This window comes from Pituophis catenifer, unplaced genomic scaffold (assembly GCF_029215685.1).
Source record: "Pituophis catenifer annectens isolate HBS135680 unplaced genomic scaffold, rPitCat1.0.hap2 SCAF_7, whole genome shotgun sequence".
NCBI classification, from domain to species: domain Eukaryota; kingdom Metazoa; phylum Chordata; class Lepidosauria; order Squamata; family Colubridae; genus Pituophis; species Pituophis catenifer.
The window spans coordinates 88598660-88618488 of NW_027256887.1; the positions used below are offsets into that span (position 1 = coordinate 88598660).

Below are 19829 nucleotides of genomic sequence, written 5' to 3' on the forward strand. Positions count from 1 at the left end.
TGAAGGAACTGGACTTGTTTAGCCTAAGGTACAGAAGGTTAAACATCTTCCAGTCCTTGAAGGATTGTCCCAAGAAACGGGGTGGGGAGATCTTCCCCAGAACACCTGAAGGTCTGAGAAGACCCAACTGGTGGAAGATGGACCTCTCCTTATTAAGCGTCCATCTTTTTTTTTATTTTGGTTCTTCTCTTGGGTGATCTGGAGGGTAGCTCCACACCCTCTTCCATGGGGCAGCCTTCCAAAATCAAAAGGAATGTCTTGAATTGAGAGATTGTGGAACCATTCTGGATGAGGGCCCATATCTTAAGTTCTCCCTGGGGCTACCAGAACCTCACCATCGCTACCGAAACTCTTCTGGAGGCATTTCATCCAGGGGTGGGATTCACCCGGTTCGGACCGCTTTGGGTGAACCGGTAGGTCCGATGATCAGCTGGGCCCGTCCGCCCCAGCGCTATACCAACCTATATTTTCTTCGTTTGAAGCCCAGCTGATAGGCTCGGCCGAGCGGATTGCTGCGCCTCAGCTGTTTTACATGCGTGTTTGGCGTGCGTGCGTGCGCTCAGCGAACCGGCTGTTACACTGGTTGAATCCCACCACTGATCTCATCCCATGTCCTAGCCAACTTTCCCAAGAGACCTTTGCAAACTCGGTTATCCAGTGTGAGTCCCCTGACCCCATTCTCTGCTGAGCCCTGCAGCACTTAAGCAGGTTCGAAACCCACCAAGTTCGGCCCAGGTTGTAAGTCCTCTAATCTCTCTCTTTTTCTCTCCTCCTCCTCCTCCTCCTCCTCCCCGGCTCATCTGGCTTCTGTCTGAATGGCATTTCACGCTTCCCCCCCCCACCACACTCTCCACCAGGTCTCCCCCACCCCGGGCTCTCCCACGATCTCCCTCCCTCTCATAGGACTGATTGTCATAGTGGCCCTGCTCTGGTGCTGGTGGGCTGAGACCTCCTAAAACCCAACCAGGTATTCGAATTCGGCATTTTTTCTACCCAGCTGTGCTGTGTGTCTGGGCCGCTGCATCCCTTCCCGGCATGCGCTGTTTCCTGCCTGTTCCTCTCCGTAGAGACACGGAAGGGGACAATTCACTGCCGCCAACTCGCTGCGGGACAATTCAGCAATTCAATTATTTACGGCAATTAAAAAATACTTTTTTAAATATATAGATATATATATATTTACTCATTTTCCTTTAACATAGATAGGTGCTTAGTAAAAACAGTGTCACTGTCTGGGTCAATTTAATTATACATAATAATAGTAATAATATTATTATTATCCAACTTCTAATTTCTAGCCCTATTATCTAACTGTTGATAAAACAAATCCCATGTTAAAAAATATCCTGTGTCTTCTTTATCCTTTGTCTTTAATGTTAACCAACCTATTTACCCACAGTCTAATATTTTTTAAATTATATTTTCACCTGTAGGAATACTTTTAATCGTTGTCATTCCCATTTCATTTTGTCCCTCCTTTTCTTATATGATTCTATGCCACCATTTTTTTTTTGATATTAGTGTAACTCTTGTCTCATGGCGAGTTGACCATGGCGAGTTGGCTGTGGCAGGTTGGCCACAGCGAGTTGGCCATGTTGAGTTGGCCACAGCGAGTTGGCCATGTTGAGTTGACTGCAGTGAGTTGGCCATGTTGAGTGACTGCAGTGAGTTGGCCATGTTGAGTTGACTGCAGTGAGTTGGCCATGTTGAGTTGGCCATGTTGAATTGGCCATGTTGAGTTGGCCATGTTGAGTTGGCCATGTTGAATTGGCCATGTTGAGTTGGCCATGTTGAATTGGCCATGTTGAGTTGGCTGCGGCGAGTTGTCCTAGACCCGTAGAGACATCCCAATCCCCCCCCCACATTGATCCACACACACCCTCCTTTCCTGCCCCTTCCTCTTCTTCCCCTCCTTCCTCTTTTGAAGCGTCTGCATGTCCCCTCCGGCTGAGACGGGGCTGAGCTCGTGTCCGGAAAGAATTTATTGGTGGTTGGGAGAGGCTCTAAGGAGCATCATGGTGGACCTCTGGAGCAGTGGGATATGGGAACCAGAGAAGACCCCCCCCCTTGGGGAGTAGAGACACCCCCTCACCGAGGAACTGACCCTGGGAAATAGATATTCTGCAAGTGTCCTAGCCCATCATTTTGTGGCAATTACCTTAAGGAGCCACTTGGTGACACAGTATTGCAACCTGACTCTGCCCACTGCCAGCAGTTCGATCCTGTACCAGCTCAGGGTCGACTCAGCTTTTCATCCTTCCGACATTGGTAAAACGAGGAGAAGGAAGGAAGGAAGGAAGGAAGGACTTGGTGGCGCAGTGGTTAGAATGCAGTACTGCAGGCTAACTCTGCCCACTGCCAGGAGTTCGATCCTGACCGGTTCAGGGTTGACTCTGCCTTCCATCTTTCCGAGGTGAGTAAAATGAGGACCCAGATGGTTGGGGGCAAGAGGCTGACTCTGTAAACCACTTAGAGGGGGCTGGAAAGCAGTATATAAGTCTAAGTATTAGTGGTAGGAAGGATGGATGGATGGATGGATGGATGGATGGAAGGAAGGAAGGAAGGAAGGAAGGAAGGAAGGAAGGAAGGAAGGAAGGAAGAGCCATGGTGGTGCAGAGGTTAGAAGGCAGTACTGCAGGCTAACTCACTGCCAGAAGTTCAATCCTGACCGGCTCAATGTGGGCTCAGCCTTCCGTTAAGTTAGGAATGAGGTTCTTAAGTGCATCCGGCTTCCCCATTGACATTGCTCATCAAAAGGGGATCACGTGTCCGTCGTAAATAGGAGACAGTTGCCAAGCATCTGAATTTTGATGAGGTGACTGGGGGAGGGAAAGGCTGCAACGGTCGTAAGTGTGAAAAACGGTCATAAATCACTTTTTTCAGTGCTGTTGTAACTTCGAATCGTCACTAAATGAACGGTTGTAAATTGAGGACTACATTTCCTTGCAAAACAACAGAATTTAAAAATAATACAGCCAATAAAAGAAGTGGAAAATAATAAAGGGGATAAACAATAATACTCCAGCCGCATCCTGTGGGTTAATTATGAGACTGCTCACAGCAGTACAGGTAGTCCTCGATTTACGACCACAAGTGGGGCCAGAATTTTGGTCACTAAGCAAGACGGTGGTTAAGTGAGTCACACCTGATAGTACAACCTTTTGGCCGCAGTTGTTAATATGAATCACATGGTCCTTAAGTGAACCTGGCCTCCTGCGTCGATTTTGCTTGCTGGAGGAAAGGTCGTAAAACGGGGCAGAACTCACTTAATAACGGTCTCACTTAGTGACATAAATGTTGGGGCTCAATTGTGGTCGTAAGTCGAGGACCGCCTGTAAAACAATAAAAAAACCACGAAGGTACTGAATTAGTGGTACTCGTACTTACGACGTCGCAGGGTCCCACGGTCACTCTTTGTGACTTCCTTTTCCAGCATCTACAAGCAAGGTTAATGGGGAGGCTGGCAGCCGATCGTGAACGATGGCCACCCGATGTCCTCACTTAAAGACGACCTGGGATTCGCTTCACGGCCGCAAGCGGAACTGCCATCTGTAAGCAGTGCACGCGTGGGACAGCCGTGTGGCTTGGCAAAAGAAATTCCGATTTGCCGTCGTTAAGCGAGGACCACCTAACCCACTTTCACGATGGAGGGGGAGAAACCCCTTAAATATATAAATGGTTTTCAAACCCCGAATTTCGGCATTTTGTGTTGCAAAATTCCCATTATTTCAGCCTTTTAGTACCTCTTGGCGCTCCTTCGGGGAAACTGACAACTCTCGAAGTGTTTGTTTAAGTTTTGTGTTTGCAACTCTGCGGGGAAAGTTGCGATAGATGGTATGCGCCCCCCCCACCCCATTGGCCCACGGGCGAATTTCCTACTTTGGGCTTGGAATTTGGGGAGGAAGAGGAGGAGGAGGAGGAGAAGAGGAAGGTTCAAAGGCATCGAAGGCAGAGAGGGTCGGATTCCCAGCCCAGGGAGAGAAACCGAGGCTGAGCAGCGGGGGTGGGGGGGTGTTTGCCCCCCCACTCCCCCCCCCCCACTGGAGAAAACACCTCTCTGGTTTTCAGCAAAACAATTTGTCAGAAACGGTATAGCGCAGCGATGGCTAACCTTTTTGCCATTGCGTGCCAAAAGCGGGGGTCGCGGGGGTGGGGTCGTGCATGCATGTGCCCACCCATAATTCAATGCGCCCCACCATCCCTGCACATCCCCGTGACCCCCTTGCACTCCCCCCACTTTTGGCATGCGATGGCACAGTGGGCCCAGTAGGTTCATTTTTCGCCCTCCCCAGGCTCCAGGGACTCCGGAAGTTGGCAAGCCGGCCATTTCCAGCCTCTAGAGGGCCTCTGGGTGGGGGGGGGGAAGGCCGTTTTCGCCCTCCCCAGGCTCCTAGAAAGCTTCTGGAGCCTGGGGAGAGTAAAAAACAGGCCTTATCCCACCCCCCAGAGGCCCTCCGGAGGCCAGAAACAGCCTAATTCCCGATTTCCTATGGGCCGAGAAGGCCTGAAAAATCAGCTGGCTGGCGCACGCATGCACACTGCGGCTGAACTAGCGCAACGCTTGTGTGCCCACCGATATGGCTCCACGTGCCACCTGTGGCAGGCATGCCATAGGTTCGTCATCACGGGTATAGGGGTCTCCTGCTTGAATGGGGGGTTGGACTAGATGACCTATAAGGTCCCTTCCGACTCTGTTAATCTGTTAAATTTTGATTGATGGGGGGCGGGGGATTCTGAAGACCTGAAGGCACGTCCCCCCCCCAGAATAGACTGAACGCTTCAGAAGATCGGCTGAAGATCCAGAAGGCATTTGACAGAGTTGAGAACTCGGCCCTATTCAACAAAATGCAAATCAGTGGTGAGAAAAGTAAAGGTTTTACACCTAGGTGAGAAAAGCGAAATGCACAGGTACAACATAGGTGGTCCCTGGCTCAATAGTCGGAACTCTGAGAAGGATCTTGGAGTCCTAGTGGACAACCACTTAAATCGGAGCCAGCCGTGTGCGCCAGCGGCCAAAAAAGCCAACGCCATCCTAGGCTGCATCAACAGAGGGATAGAATCAAGATCACGTGAAGTGTTAATACCACATTATTATGCCTTAGTAAGGCCACACTTGGAATATTTCCATCCAGTTTTGGTCGCCACGATGTAAAAAAGATGCTGAGACTCTAGAAAGAGTGCAGAGAAGAGCAACAAAGAGGATTAGGGGAGTGGAGGCTAAAACATATGAAGAACGGTTGCAGGAACTGGGTAGGTCTAATTTAATGAAAAGAAGGACCAGGGGAGACATGATAGCAGTCTTCCGATATCTCAAGGGCTGCCCCAAAGAAGAGGGAGTCAAGCTATTCTCCAAAGCCCCTGAAGGCAGGACAAGAAGCAATGGGTGGAAACTAATCAAGGAGAGAAGCAACTTAGAACTAAGGAGAAATTTCCTGACAGGGAGAACAATGGATCAGTGGAACAACTTGCCACCAGAAGTTGTAAATACTCCAACACTGGAAGTTTTTAAGACGAGATTGGATAACCATTGGTCTGAAGTGGTGTAGGGTTTCCTGCCTAAGCAGGGGGTTGGACTAGAAGACCTTCGAGGTCCCTTCCGACTCTGTTATTCTGCTATATTTCAGGGTCTTCTAATTTGCTTCCAGAAGGTCCCATTAGGGTGGGCCTATTTTGGGGGCTTTGAGAGAGCAATCAGGGTCAGAAAATCCGTGTCTCTTTGGGTGAACATGACACGGAGTTCTAACAATGCCCATCGAGCTGATTTCTGGATTCGCACTGTGCCCGTCAATGCTTTTCCTTCCAGCCAGCCTCAGTAGTTCCATCTGGAAAATGGGGACAATTCTGAATTAAATCTTTGGGGGTTGGGGGTTGAAGGATCCTGAACCTTCCTTTAAAGTCAATGGCTCTGTTAAGTCAGGGTTGAATTCTGCATACACCAGGTAGTTCTCAAGTTATGACTGGCCGCTGAGCGACACTTCGAAGTTACGACCGACCTGACAAAAAAGAGGACTTACGACCTGGGTTCTAAATTACGACAGTGGGGCCTCTGAGGTCACATTACCAAGCTTGGCAGTGACGGTTTTGCTGAAAACTTCTGGTTTTTGGTAAAACTGCACCTATAGCAAACAACTGGTTCAGTTAACAACCTCCGTGTTCATTTAACGAACTCTACATTCGCTTAACAACCGTTGCGTTTGCTTTGCAATCACCATGTTTACTTAACGACGGCTGCAAAACAGATTGCAGTACCAGATCGGTCACGCGTCTTAAGAACCTGGTTTCATCCTGATGGAACCGGGAAGCGAAATTTTAAAAACTTAAAATTTTGTGTCACATTAATGAACGTTCATTAATTAAATATTTCATACAGCCTTAAAATTTAAATGGGCAACAATCGCAGAGTTGTTCTAGAACGCAAGAGGAAAAACAAGGGAAAAAATTATACAGTACAGGTAGTCCTCAATTTAACGACAGTTCGTTTAGTGACCGTTTGAAGTTACGATGGCACTGAAAAAACCACCTATGGCCATTTTTCACACTTATGACCGCTGCAGCATCCTCACAGTCATGTGATCAAAATTCAGATGCTCGGCAACTGGTTCCTATTTATGACGGTTGCAGTGTCCCCTTTTGCGACCTTCTGAATCCAGGGAAGCCGGATTCACTTAACAACCGTGCTACTAACCTAACTACTGCACTGATTCACTTAGCAAATGTGGCAAGATAGGTCGTAAAATGGGGCGAATTTACAGACGTTTCGCTTAGCAACAGAAATGTTGGGCTCAATTACGGTCGTAAATCGAGGACTACCTGTAATCCCAACCCACCTGTACTATGTTTGTGATAAGATTGCAGTAACAGAATTTCGCAAGTCCGAATAGCGCCTCCCCCCCCTTTCTTCTCTTTCTCTTCACGAGAACCAGGGAGTGTCTCGTCTGAGACGCTTCCTCAGGTTACAGTTCTGGGCCAGACTCCGCTTTCTCTTATCTGGTTGTTGTCTCGGCTGCAGCTCTTCCTCCTGTTCCTCAAGGTTCTCCTTTCTGTCCTTTGTATCTTTGTGGTTTTGCGGCTTCCCTGAAGCTGAATAAATGAGTGGTTGGGTTCCCCGATACACACGCTAACCTTAAATCCAGGTTAATGACATGTGATAGCTATGTTGATGTCAGGTACGAACAACCAGACCTGTACATGCCGAGGTCAAGCTATGGTAACTACAGGTAGTTCTCGACTTTCAACAGTTCATTTAGTGACTGTTCGAAGTTACAACGGCGCTGAAAAAAAGGTGACTTACGCCTGTTTCTCACGTTTACGACCGTTGCAGCGTCCCCAGGGTCATGTGATCAAAATTCGTCCGCTTAGCAACTGGCATGTTGCCTTATAACGGTTGCCGTGTCCCAGGGTCACGTGATCCCCTTTTGTGACCTTCTGACAGGCAAAGTCCAGGGGGAAGCCAGGTTCACTTAACAACCGTGTGACTCATTTAACAACTGTGGCAGGAAAAGTCGTAACGTGGGGAAATATGCGCAACAGCAACAGAAAATTTGGGCTCAGTTGTGGTCGTAAGTCGAGGATTACTTGTACAGCATTGAAGAACCAAGAGAATTGTCTGTCCTTGTCCCCAAATGGATCTTACAAAGCTAAGCTAGATCCCGTAGCTAAAGACTGACTCGGGTGAGCTCACGTATTAGGATGGAAGACATGCCTCCTCGGAGGGGCGGGTAGAATTGAGTGGATTATACGCACCCCTGATTGGCATCCCGGCCACGATGGCGTCATGTCATGTACGAGGTCGTTGTGGCTTGTCCCAGAGGGGGCAGGAAAGCAGGGTCCAAGGTGGCATCACTCATTCTTGTCTGTTGTCCCCTGTTCTGCAGGACCCCAACGGAGGGATGAAACCGTTCGGTCTGTTTCTCATCTGCGCGGGAGGCTTAATGTTGTACTCCTGCTTGAAGAAATTCAACGAGGGTGGATCGCTGACCTGAGGACCCTCCCAGCCTCCTGGTGGAGAGGACCACACTTGCCACGCGCCCTGTCCCCCGTCCCAACTTGGCCACAACCAAGCAACAAGCACTCCCCCCGAACCCAACTACTCAGAGGAGTTTCTGGATCCGACCCCTGCGATTTCTCGGAAGCGCCAGCTCGTCTCTTCGGCCAGGACAGGCCCTCCGCTGCCCATCCTCCCTTACTCTCTTTGAATCCCTCTCTCAGCCTGCCCTGTGCCATGCGTCACCTCCCCACCCAAAAGAGCAGGAGGACGATCTCATAACTAGGCTTCTACGTTGTATCTGCTTTGAGCAGTTGGCCTAGAAGGACAGGACAAGATGCCGCTGGCTCACCACACTGGAGTGCTGTTTCCGGGGGTCTGAAGCTACCCTCTTTCCAAACTGGGGAGGGGGAACCACTGGGAATGGTTTGAAGGGGGACGATTGGGTGTGTTGGCTGAGACCAAATAAAACTGAGAGCCTTGGTTACCCCTGTTCCCCGACCCTCCCCCTGTGCAACCTCTCATTTACCAGACCACTAGCTGATCCCTTGATCTATCCATTGAAATACGTCCAACTCCCGCGGACTTAAATACCGCGTCCGTTTCCCGGGAGTCCCGTGTTGCATGCGTGAAACCTACACAGGATGTTGTGAGGGATGACACCCCTTGTTCCAGCAATATTAGAGCCTCTTTTAACACTGTGATGCTTCAGAAGGGCCGCGGTTGACGTTCTAATTTATCTCCAAGACACTGCTCGTTTCTGCCCTGCTCAGGATAGGCACAATCTATGCATTTTGTCCACTGACCGTATTCCCTCCTCCGTTTTCGTGGTTGGACCGCGCCGCTGCGTCGGACACGATACGGATGGGCTTCTGAGCTGCGTGTGTTTTTTGCGTATGTGTGAGTGACACTTGATTCTCCAAGCCCAGCCCAATTGTATCAACCCCCCCTCCCCTTCCGTGCTCCAAGGAGTCCCCCAATGCTCATTTTTGATCAGGGGTGTCCGCAGAGTATGGTTAAAACAGGGACGGTGATCACGACGGTGCGATCGAACATCTGCAGACAGTTTGATGCGATCGCCCAGCTTCGATCGCACCGTCGCGACCACCGCTCCAGTTGTGGAGACCTCCCTTGAGTTTCATGTAGTTTGGTAGCAGGTGAGACGCGACATCACTGGGCACGTCGTTCTGGGTTCTGGTCCTCACCCTGCATGTTTCGTGTGTGGTCACGTTCTTTTATGCGTAGCCTTCTCTGTCAGTTCACAGCTGTTCCCTGCCTCACCTGGGTCTTCTCTCCCCACCCCCACCCCCGGCTCACCTGCTCTTCACCGAGAAGGGGCCCGTTGCAAACCAGCACAAGTCAACAGGCCCAAGAGACTCTGCAGAACGTTCCCCTCCTCGTCTTCTCTGTTGTAACTCGGTAAAAAGAGCTTTATAAATATCCAGAGTGTGGATTTTTTTTTTCTTCCTCTTCTAACAGCGACATTTGGTCTGTCGAAGAAGGGATGCGTTAGAAGCCGGCAGGCTAATTTTCGTTTGTTTATTGATTCATTCATTGATATATGAATCCGTTGGATTGCTATGGCTGATCATCTCAAATACGGGTCATCTTCAGCGGGTTTTCCTTGGGGTAGGTGGGGGTGTCTGCCGGGCAGGCAGTGTTCTGTCCCCGTACCACACACACACCCCCACAGACGGCAAAACTCTTTGAAGATAAAGCTGGCAGCAACCCAGTGGCTAGCTGCCAATTCAGACTTTACTCACACAAAACAAAGATTAGACTGCCAGCATTCCGATAAAACAGGTAGAGTGTCAATAATACAAGGATTAATCCAAATGCAGTCCGATAAAGCAGGCAAAGTCCAGTAACGCAGAGATCATGGAGTATTTCCAGTTTTTGCTTGTCACAAACTGAACTGGCCACCACACCCACATTTATACCCTGTGGGGTGTGGCCCAGTGACTCAACTAATCTCTGGCACGCCTTCCCCTCTGCTGTGCATGCTTCTCCCTGCGCCTCTGTCGCGGGTCCAGCCAGCACTTATCTTCTTCGTTGCTGTCCACCTGTGGCTGCGGGGATGTGCTTGGCTCTGAGCCTATCGTTTGGCCTTTGGTGTCCTCCGGAGGCATTGCCAGAGAGGAGGGTCCTGGAGAGGGAGGCCTTGCCAACTCCTCTCCCTCACTCTCAGAGTCTGCATCTGTCAATAGCCCAGGCTCAGGCAACGGAGCCACAACAGAATCAGGCAGGCCCTGTAGAACAGAATAACAGAGTTTGAAGGGACCTTGGAGGTCTTCTAGTCCAGCCCTGTGCCCAAGTGGGAAACTCTATACCGGAGTGCAGAGAAGAGTGACAAAAATGATTAGGGGACTGGAGGATAAAATATACGAAGAACGGTTGCAGGAACTGGGCATGGCTAGTCTAGAAAAGCGAAGGACCAGGGGAGACATTGATTGATTGATTGATTGATTGATTGATTGATTCGATTTATATGCCACCCTTCTCCGGAGACTCAGGGTGGCTTACAATGCGTTAAGCAATAGCCTTCATACTTTTGTATATATCTGCTTAGTAGGGCTTTTGGCCCCCTCTAAGCGCTGTTCCTTTTTTATACAAAGTCAGCTTATTGCCCCCACAAACCGGGTCCTCATTTTACCTACCTCGGAAGGATGGAAGGCTGAGTCAACCTTGAGCCTGGTGAGATTGGAACTCGCAGTAATTGCAGGCAGCTGGTGTTACTTAGTGCTTTAGTCTGCTGCGCCACCAAGGCTCTTGACACGATAGCCGTCTTCCAATATTTGAGAGGCTGCCACAGAGAATGGGAGGGGGTCAAGCTGTTTTCCAAGGCCCCCCCGAAGGCCAGACAAGGAATAATGGATGGAAACTGATCAAGGAGAGATTCAACCTGGAAATAAGGAGGAATTTTCTGACAGAAGAATCCACCCATCGAAGAGAAGTTGCCTTTGGAAGAGTTTAGGAGCTTCATCCCTGGAGGCTTTCAAGAAGAGACCAGACTGCCATCTGTCAGAAATGGTGTAGGGTCTCCTGCTTGGATGTGGGGGGGTAGGGGGCTGGACTAGATGACCTCCAAGGTCCCTTCCAACCCAGGGGTGAAATCCAGCAGGTTCTGACAGGTCCTGGAGAACCGGTAGCGGAAATTTTTAGTAGTTCGGAGAACCGGCAAATACCACCTGTGGCTGTCCCCAGAGTGGGGTGGGAATGGAGATTTTACAATATCCTTCCCCTGTGCACGCCCACAGAACCGGTAGTAAAAAAGTTTGGATTTCACCACTGCTTCCAACTCTTTTTATTCTGTTATTCATTCTAGACAAATAACTCTCCAATTTCTTCTTCAAAATCTCGAGTGTTGGAGCACCCACAACTTCTAGTGGCAAGCAGTTCCACTGGTTAATTGTCCTCGCTGTTAGGAAGTTTCTCCTTAATTCCAGGTTGCTTCTCTCCTTGATGAGTTTCCATCCGTTGTTGCTTCTCCTGCCTTCAGGGGCTTTGGAGAATAGCTGGACCCCGTCTTCTTCGGGGCAGCCCCTCAAATATTGGAAGACTTCTATCATGTCGCCCCAAGTCCTTCTTTTTATGAAACTAGACATACTCCGTTCCTGCAGCTGTTCTTCGTTTTAGCCTCCGGCCCCCCTAATCGTCTTCGTGTGTAGGTCCACGTGAGCCAGCCACGAATCAAAGCTGCATCCTGGCCTGCGTGGCTGGTGGGTTCACCCCAGGCCGATCTGGGGCAGGGGCCAGCCGCTTCGCTGCCTCCTGCCGATTCCCCCTGGGTGGAAGAGGAGAAGACGCGGCCGGCTGGCCTCGGGTTCAGCTCTCCGGCCTGGGCACACGGCGTTCTTCTCGGGGGGCTGCACATGCTGGACGGACTCCTCACGAGGCGTGCTTGTGGCCAGAGACGCCACCTCATCAGCTATATTGAGCACCGAAGACCGAAATGTGGGCCTTGGGCCAGATTCTGGACAGACTGTCCACCACGGAAAAAGGGGGAAAGGTGGCCTGTGGGCTGAATCTCCCCTTTTCTGGACTTCTACAATAGTCCTTGACTTACAACGATTTCCAGGCAGTCCTCAATTTACGACCGCAATTGAGCCCGGAATTTATGTTGCGGAGTGAGAAATTTGTTAAGGGAGTTTTGTCTCATCTTTACGACTTTCGGCTTCCCTATTGACTTCGCTTGTCAGAAGGTCGCAAGATGGGGATCGCGTGACCCCACGACTGTCATAAGTACAAGTCAGTGGACAAGCATCCACGTTTTGATCATGTGATCACGGGGATGCTGCAGCCGTCCTAAGTGGGAAAAATGGTTCTAAGTCACTTTTTTTCAGCACTGTTGTAACTTCGGTCACTAAATGAACTGTCGTAAGTCAAGGACTATCTGCAGTGGCCATTCCAAGTTACAACGGCACTGAAACAAGTGACCGATGACCGTTTTCACGCTTACGACCGTTGCATCATCCCCATGGTCACATGGTCAAATTTGACCAAATATGGCCACGGATTCACATTTATGACGGTCGCAGCATCCCGGGCTCGCGTGATCCCCTTTGGCGACCTCCTGCCAAGCAACGTCAACGGAGAAACTAGATTCATTTAACAACCACGTTCTTAATTCAAGAAGCACAATCCTCCACTTGACCAAGGCGGCCAGAAACATCGTAAAGACGGGGCCAAGCTCACTTAAACCGATGTCTCGCTCAGCGACACAAATTTGGTGCTCCGCTGTGGTTGCAAGTCGAGGACGAACTGAATTTCCCAACTGGAAATAGGCCTGTCGAAATCAGAATTATTCCCCTCTCTCTCTCCGCTGTCTGACTCCAATCTTTCCTTATGCAATATCCACAGCTTGCATCTGTCGCTGTCTGTTTGGAAAAAGCAAGGAAGTAGCTGGATTTTTTTGGGGGGGGGGCCAGGGGGGCAGAAACAATATGTTAGCAACCAAAGCCAAGCCAGTACTCCATTCCCCCCCACCCCTCCAATTGCTTTCCAAAGCCAGCTGGACGGGCAGCCGAATTTTGCTTGGGAGTGTGTGAAGCGATTGTAACCTCCACGAGACCTTCGCAGCCAGGAGTCGGTTTATGAGGTCCTCGACCGGCTGTGCAGGGGTTGCACGGCTGATGTTTGAACAGCTGGAAGGGACCTCAACATCTGCCCTGAGAAGGCCTCTCTTAATGCTTCCCAAGGGAGGGGCTGGCTGGGTAGAAAAAAGAGTTATTCTGTTCTACATCGGCCACAGACAGAAGACCGGCCCAGAAGGCGTTCGACAGAGTTGAGCGACATCACAAAGCAAAATTCAGCGGTGAGAAAAGCGAGGTTCTACTTTTTCCCTCGACGTACGACCACAGTTGAGGCCAATATTTCTGTGGCTAAGCGAGACCGCTGTTGAGTTGAGTTTTGCCCCATTTCTTGCCAAAGTTGTTAAGGGAATCCCTGCAGGGGTTAAGTTAACGACAGTGAATCGGGCTTCCCCGTTACTTTCATGCCTGAAGGTCGCAAAAGGTGAACAAGGACCATGAAACCGTCATAAGCACACGCCGGTTGCCAAGCTTCTGAATTTCGATCACGTGACGATTGGGGAGGCTGCAATGGTCGTAAGTGTGAAAAACGGTCGTAAGTCCATTTTTTCGGTGCCGTTCTACATTCAAATGATCACTAAATAAACTGCTGTAAGTTCGTAAAAATAGAATGGAATGGAATGGAATAGAATAGAATAGAATAGAATAGAATAGAATAGAATAGAATAGAATAGAATAGAATAGAATAGAATAGAATAGAAAATAGGAATAGAATAAAAAATAGGAATAGAAGAGAAAAGAACAGAGTAGAATAGAATAGAATAGAAGAATAGAATAGAATAGAATAGAATAGAATAGAATAGAATAGAATAGAATAGAATAGAATAGAATAGAATAGAATAATAGACTAGACTAGAAAAATAGTATAGTATAGGATAGTATAGTATAGTATAGTATAGGATAGGATAGGTTAGGATAGGATAGGATAGGATAGGATAGGATAGAAAATAGGAATAGAACAGAACAGAACAGAACAGAACAGAACAGAATAGAATAGAAGAATAGACTAGACTAGAAAAATAGGATAGGATAGGATAGGATAGGGTAGAATAGAATAGAATAGAAACTGGAAGGGACCTTGGAGGTCTTCTAGTCTAACCCCCTGCTCAGGCAGGAAACCAGTCAATACCATTTCAGACAAATGGTTGTCCAATCTCTTCTAAAAAAACATCCAGCGTTGGAGAATTCACAACTTCTGGAGGCAAAATTGTTCCACTGGTTAATTTACAGATTTACAGATTAACAGAGTTGGAAGGGACCTCGTAGGTCATCTAGTCCAACCCCCCCCCTCCCCAAGCAGGAGACCCTACACCATTTCTGACAAATGGCAGTCCCATCTCTTCTTAAATGTCTCCAGTGATGAAGCTCCCACAACTAGGCAAGGAAAAAAAAAAACCCAAATGCACAGATACAGATTAGGTGAAACCTGGCTCAATAGCAGGAACTGTTGAGAGGGATCTTGGAATCCTGGTGGACCAACCATTTAGATAGGAGCCAGCAGCAGCCGCCAAAAAGGCCAATGCAATTCTAGGCTGCATTAACAGAGGGATGCAATCAAGATCACATGCAGTGTTAATATCACTTTACAAGGCCTTGGTAAGGCCACACTTGGACTTCTGCATCCAGTTTTGGTCGCCACGATGTAAAAAAAGATGTTGAGAATCTAGAAAGAGTGCAGAGAAGAGCAACAAAGAGGATTAGAAGCTAAAACATGAAGAATGGTGGCAGGAGCTGGGTATGTCTAGTTTAATGAAAAGAAGGACTTGGGGTGACATGAGAGCAGTCTTCCAATATTTGAAGGGCTGCCACAGAGAAGAGGAGGTCAACTTATTCTCCGAAGCCCCTGAAGGCAGGACAAGAAACAATGGATGGAAACTAACCAAGGAGAGAAGCAACCTGGAACTACGGAGAAACTTCCTAACAGTGAGGACAATTAACCAGTGGAACAGCTTTTGCCTCCAGAAGTCGTGGGTGCTCCTAAATATGAATATATAAATACAAATATACTAAATATGAGCCAGCAGGGTGTACTGGATGCCAAAAAAGCCAACATAGTTCTAGGCTGCATCAACAGAGGGATAGAATCAAGATCATGTGAAGTCTTAATACCACTTTATAAAGCCTTGGAAAGGCCACACTTGGAATCCTGCATCCAGTTTTGGTCGCCACGATGTAAAAAAGATGTGGAGACTCTAGAAAGAGTGCAGAGAAGAGCAACCAAGAGGATTAGGGGACTGGAGGCTCAAACATAGGAAGAACAATTGCAGGAACTGGGTATGTCTAGTTTAATGAAAAGAAGGACCAGGGGAGACAGGATAGCAGCCTTCCAAAATCTCAGGGGCTGCCCCAAAGAAGAAGCAGTCAAGCTATTCTCCAAAGCATCTGAGGGTAGAACAAGAAGCAATGGGTGGAAACTCATGAAGAAGAGAAGCAGCCTGGAATTAAGGAGAAACTTCCTAACAGTGAGGACAATTAACCAGTGGAACTGCTTGCCACCAGAAGCTGTGGGTGCTCCATCCCTGGAGGTTTTTAAGAAGAGATTGGGCAATCACTTGTCTGAAATGGTATGGGGTCTCTTGCTTGAGCAGGGGGTTGGACTAGAAGACCTCCAAGGTCCCATCCAACTTCGTTATTCCGTTATAAACCTCGCTGGGGCTTGGCAGGTTGCTCCTGCTGCTCTCCCAGCCTAGGGCGAAGGGCAGCAGAGCAGAGGCTGCAAGCGAGGGCATCCAGTGGCTGGAAAAGGCTCTGGAGTACGAGGTTTTCCCCCTCCGCGAAGGACTTCCAGACACTTTTCCATCGCCGGAGTCCCAGTTGAGAGACGGGCAGCCGCAGCTGGAATTTGAGCAGAGGGAGACTGCCAAGCCGGTGCCCCTTAGGAAGAGCGGGCACGGCTGCCCTCCAGGCCTCCTCTGACTTGGCAGGTTATTAATAGAGACGCCGTCGCTGTTGCTCTCCAACCATCCAGGCCTCTGAGCCAGCCAGGGCTGTGGGCAGATCTGCAGCTCAGGCCCTACTGTTGTCCCCAATTCGGGTCTCAGCCTGGTGCCGATGCCAATGATGGACGCCAGACACGAGGTGCAGGTTTTCTGACTGCTTTTTATCGGGGTACTCCGAGGAAAAGGGCTCCTGGCCAAACTGCCAAGAACCAAGAACAAAGGATTAAGAAAGCTTTATACCTTTTCACTAAAAGAGAAGGCGGGACAAGGCGAGAGAATAAGAAATATCATCTAATAAACATTTTAGTAATAATTCTACAATTTGTTCTATCGGTCTCTAGCTGTCCCTATTCCTAAACCTTAGTTAGTTATCTAATACACATTTTATTGGCTGCAGGCCATCTGTATTCCTAATTTTTAGCTGAGGCCTGCAAGTTGTCGAACTCTTGTTACTTTTATCAGCTTTCTAACTACCCAGAATTGTTACAAGATTTACACGTGCATATTTCCTGCAGATAAGCATTCTTTGTTCTTGCCAGACACACTCTTGCAATCACAGGCTTCCTGATTTACTTTCAAGGGAAGAGCCTTGGTAGTACAGTGGTCTAAAGCACCCTGTTATTAAGACCAGCTGCCTGCAATTACTGCAGGTTCGAATCTTGCCAGGCTCAAGGTTGACTCAGCCTTCCATCCTTTCTAAGGTAGGTGAAATGAGGACCCAGTTTGTGGGGGCAATAAGCTGACTTTGTATAAATATACAAAAAGGATGAAGGCTATTGCTTAGCGCATTGTAAGCCGCCCTGAGTCTCTGGAGAAGGGCGGCATATAAATCAAATTTTTTTAAAAAAAGTGAGTGCCATGACCTGGCTTTATTTTAGCATACAGCCCCATCACTGTGCCTCCTGAACCCAGCTCTGTGGCTGGGCAGCTTCGTGTCGAGGTGCCCAGCTTTGCTTCCGAAGAGGGTCCCCCAGGCAGGATGGGGCAGGTGGGAAGGGCTTTCTGTACGGTTAGTCCTCGTCTTACGACCACAATTCAGCCGTGTGACAGCCCCCCCTCCCCCCCCCCCCAGGATGCTGCAACGGTCATAAATACAGGCCGGTTTCCAAGCGCCCAAATTTTGATCATGCGACTTGAGGGGAATGCTGTGACGGTCATAATTGCAAGGCCTGGTTGTAAAGTGACTTTTTCCAGGGCCGCTGTAACTCTGAACCGTCCGTTGTGGTCGTAAGTCGAGAACTACCTGTGCCAAGGCAGAGGGCAAGATAAGAGTAGTAGAAACTAGGAACGAAATGTGCTCCTATGCTTTCCCCATTGGAACCCCTTGACTATCTGAAATGGCCTAAGGTCTCCTGCTTGAGAAGGGGGTTGGACTAGAAGACCTCGGAGGTCCCTTCCAGCTCTATTCTGATTGGTCGATTGACCGTGAGGTGGGGTCGGGTGGGGGGAACGAGGTGGAAAATGCAGGGAGGGGTTTGGTGTTCTTTGCCCTTTGCAGGAAGGCACCCATTACTCCACCTGGCCACGGTCCAGCCTGGGCATCTGACGAGCGGGTTATTTCTATCGAGGCCAACGCTTGCTGAATGTTCGAAGCTGTCCAGCTCTCTCCTGCCAGCGAGAGAGGGGGTGGAGAGTGACCGACACGTTCCCTGCATGCGCACACAGGGATGTACCCACCTGCGGGCGCACACACACACAGGCTGCTCTTTGGGAAGGCTGCAGAAACTTCCACCTGGAGGGAAGCCCTGGGCCATCTTGGTCCAGTGGTTAAAGAACTAGGCTAGAAACTGGGAGACGGGGAGTTCTAGTCCCAATTTAGGCATGAAAGCCAGCTGGGTGACTTTGGACCAATCACCAGGAGACGGGGAGTTCTAGTCCCGCCTTAGGCATTGAAAGGCGACTGGGTGAGTTTGGGCCAATCACCAGGAGACGGGGAGTTCTAGTCCCGCCTTAGGCATTGAAAGGCGACTGGGTGACTTTGGGCCAATCACCAGGAGATGGGGAGTTCTAGTCCCGCCTTAGGCATGAAAGCTGGCTGGGTGATTTTGGGCCAATTACCAGGAGACGGGGAGTTCTAGTCCTGCCTTAGGCATTGAAAGGCAGCTGGGTGACTTTGGGCCAATCACCAGGAGACGGGGAGTTCTAGTCCCGCCTTAGGCATGAAAGCCAGCTATAGAAATAATAAAAACAACAGGAATACATTAATATAGAAATAAATGATAACAATAGAAACCATAGGAATAATGGAAGAAGAAAAAGAACTATTAGAAAGAATGGAGAGAGTAGAAATTACAGAAGTAGAATGAACGGAAATAACGTTCTTTCTACTTCTGATAGAATAGAAAGGATGGAAAAATAAACAACAGAAAGAATAAAGGGAAAGTATGAAATGGTATATAGGGTTTTCTGCCTGAGCAAGGGGTTGGACTAGTAGACCTCCAAGGTCCCTTCCTGCTCTGTTGTTCTGTTCTGTTCTGTTCTGTTCTGTTCTGTTCTGTTCTGTAAAGTAAAGTAAAGTAAAGTAAAGTAAAGTAAAGTAAAAAAGTAACAATAGGAAGAACAGAAAGGGTAGAAACAGAAAGAATAGAACAGAAGTGCAAGTAATAGAAAGAATTGCGATAATAGAAATAAATAGAAACGGAAAGAACAGGAATAATAAAAAAAATAGAATGTCATTCATTGATTCATTGAATCATTCATTCATTCATTCATTCATTCATTCATTCATTCATTTATTTATTTATTTATTTATTTATTTATTTATTTATTCATTCATTCATTCATTCACCCACCCAGTCCTATTTAGAAGCCGCATGTCTCACTCATAACCGAAGCAGAAATAGCAAGGCAGCTCAGGAGGTCTGTCCTGGCAGAGACTGACTCACAAGAGGGGGGAGGGGTGGGTGGGTCCCGCTGCCCCCTCCCCCCCCCGAATGGGACAGTGTCTCTCCGGTGTGCAAGCCCTCCGGAGATTCCTGGGAAAGGACTCACGGACGAACCCCCTGCTGGGTGGGCTTCCTAGGCCCGTCCTGGAGAGAGGAGGCTCATCGGGTCAGCAAAGGGGCAGGACGGTTGGCAGCCCCCCCCCCCCACTCTGAGTAAGCTCTGAGTAAGATGGCAAAGGAGCTCCTGAGCTCACCAGCGGATCGTTGCTGCTTGCGGTGTCCTGCTACTATTAGACACAGAGGTGTAACTTTGCCCTTTGGAGAGAGACGGCTGAATCACAGCCTCTTTGCTCCGTCCTCGGTTGATAGCTGTAGTAGTTACTGCTCCGGCTATTCCTGGAAGGGCTGTCATTCCCACAAGGGCTGGGAGGGAGCTGTCTCTGGAGGGATGACGCAGGGTGGGCATCGTTCCAGAATCTTCCAGAACTGTCCTAAAAGAAAGATCAAAAGAGATGACTGATGACCTTTTGACCGGCATTGGCCCATCTTTGGAGTCATCCATTTATTTTGTAAATCTGCGACACTCAGCCAAGGTTTTGGGATGAATCAGAGTGCACAATAACAGAATTGGAAGGGACCTTGGAGGTCTTCTAGTCCAGCCCCCTACTCAAGCAGGAGACCCTATTCCATTTCAGGCAAATTGCTGTTCAGCCTCTATTAAAAAACCTCCAACTTCTAGTGGCAAGTTGTTCCACTGATTTAATTGTCCTCACTGTTAGGAAGTTTCTCCTTAATTCCAGGTTGCTTCTCTCCTTGATGAGTTTCCATCCATTGCTTCTTGTTCTGCCTTCAAGTGCTTTGGAAAATAGCTTGACTCCCTCTTCCTTGGGGCAGCCCCACAAGTGAGAATAGAATAGAATAGAATAGAATA

The 19829-nt window shown here is 48.8% G+C and overlaps 1 protein-coding gene across 1 annotated transcript in view; it reads left to right on the plus strand.

The window, feature by feature from the left end:
- CCDC136 (coiled-coil domain containing 136) overlaps positions 1 to 7982 on the plus strand; it is a 40932-nt gene extending 32950 nt beyond the window's left edge. Inside the window, exon 8 of the mRNA XM_070947918.1 lies at positions 7875 to 7982. Coding sequence (XP_070804019.1) covers positions 7875 to 7982 — 108 coding nt within the window. The remainder of the gene's footprint in view (positions 1 to 7874) is intronic.
- Positions 7983 to 19829: the final 11847 nt, after the last annotated feature.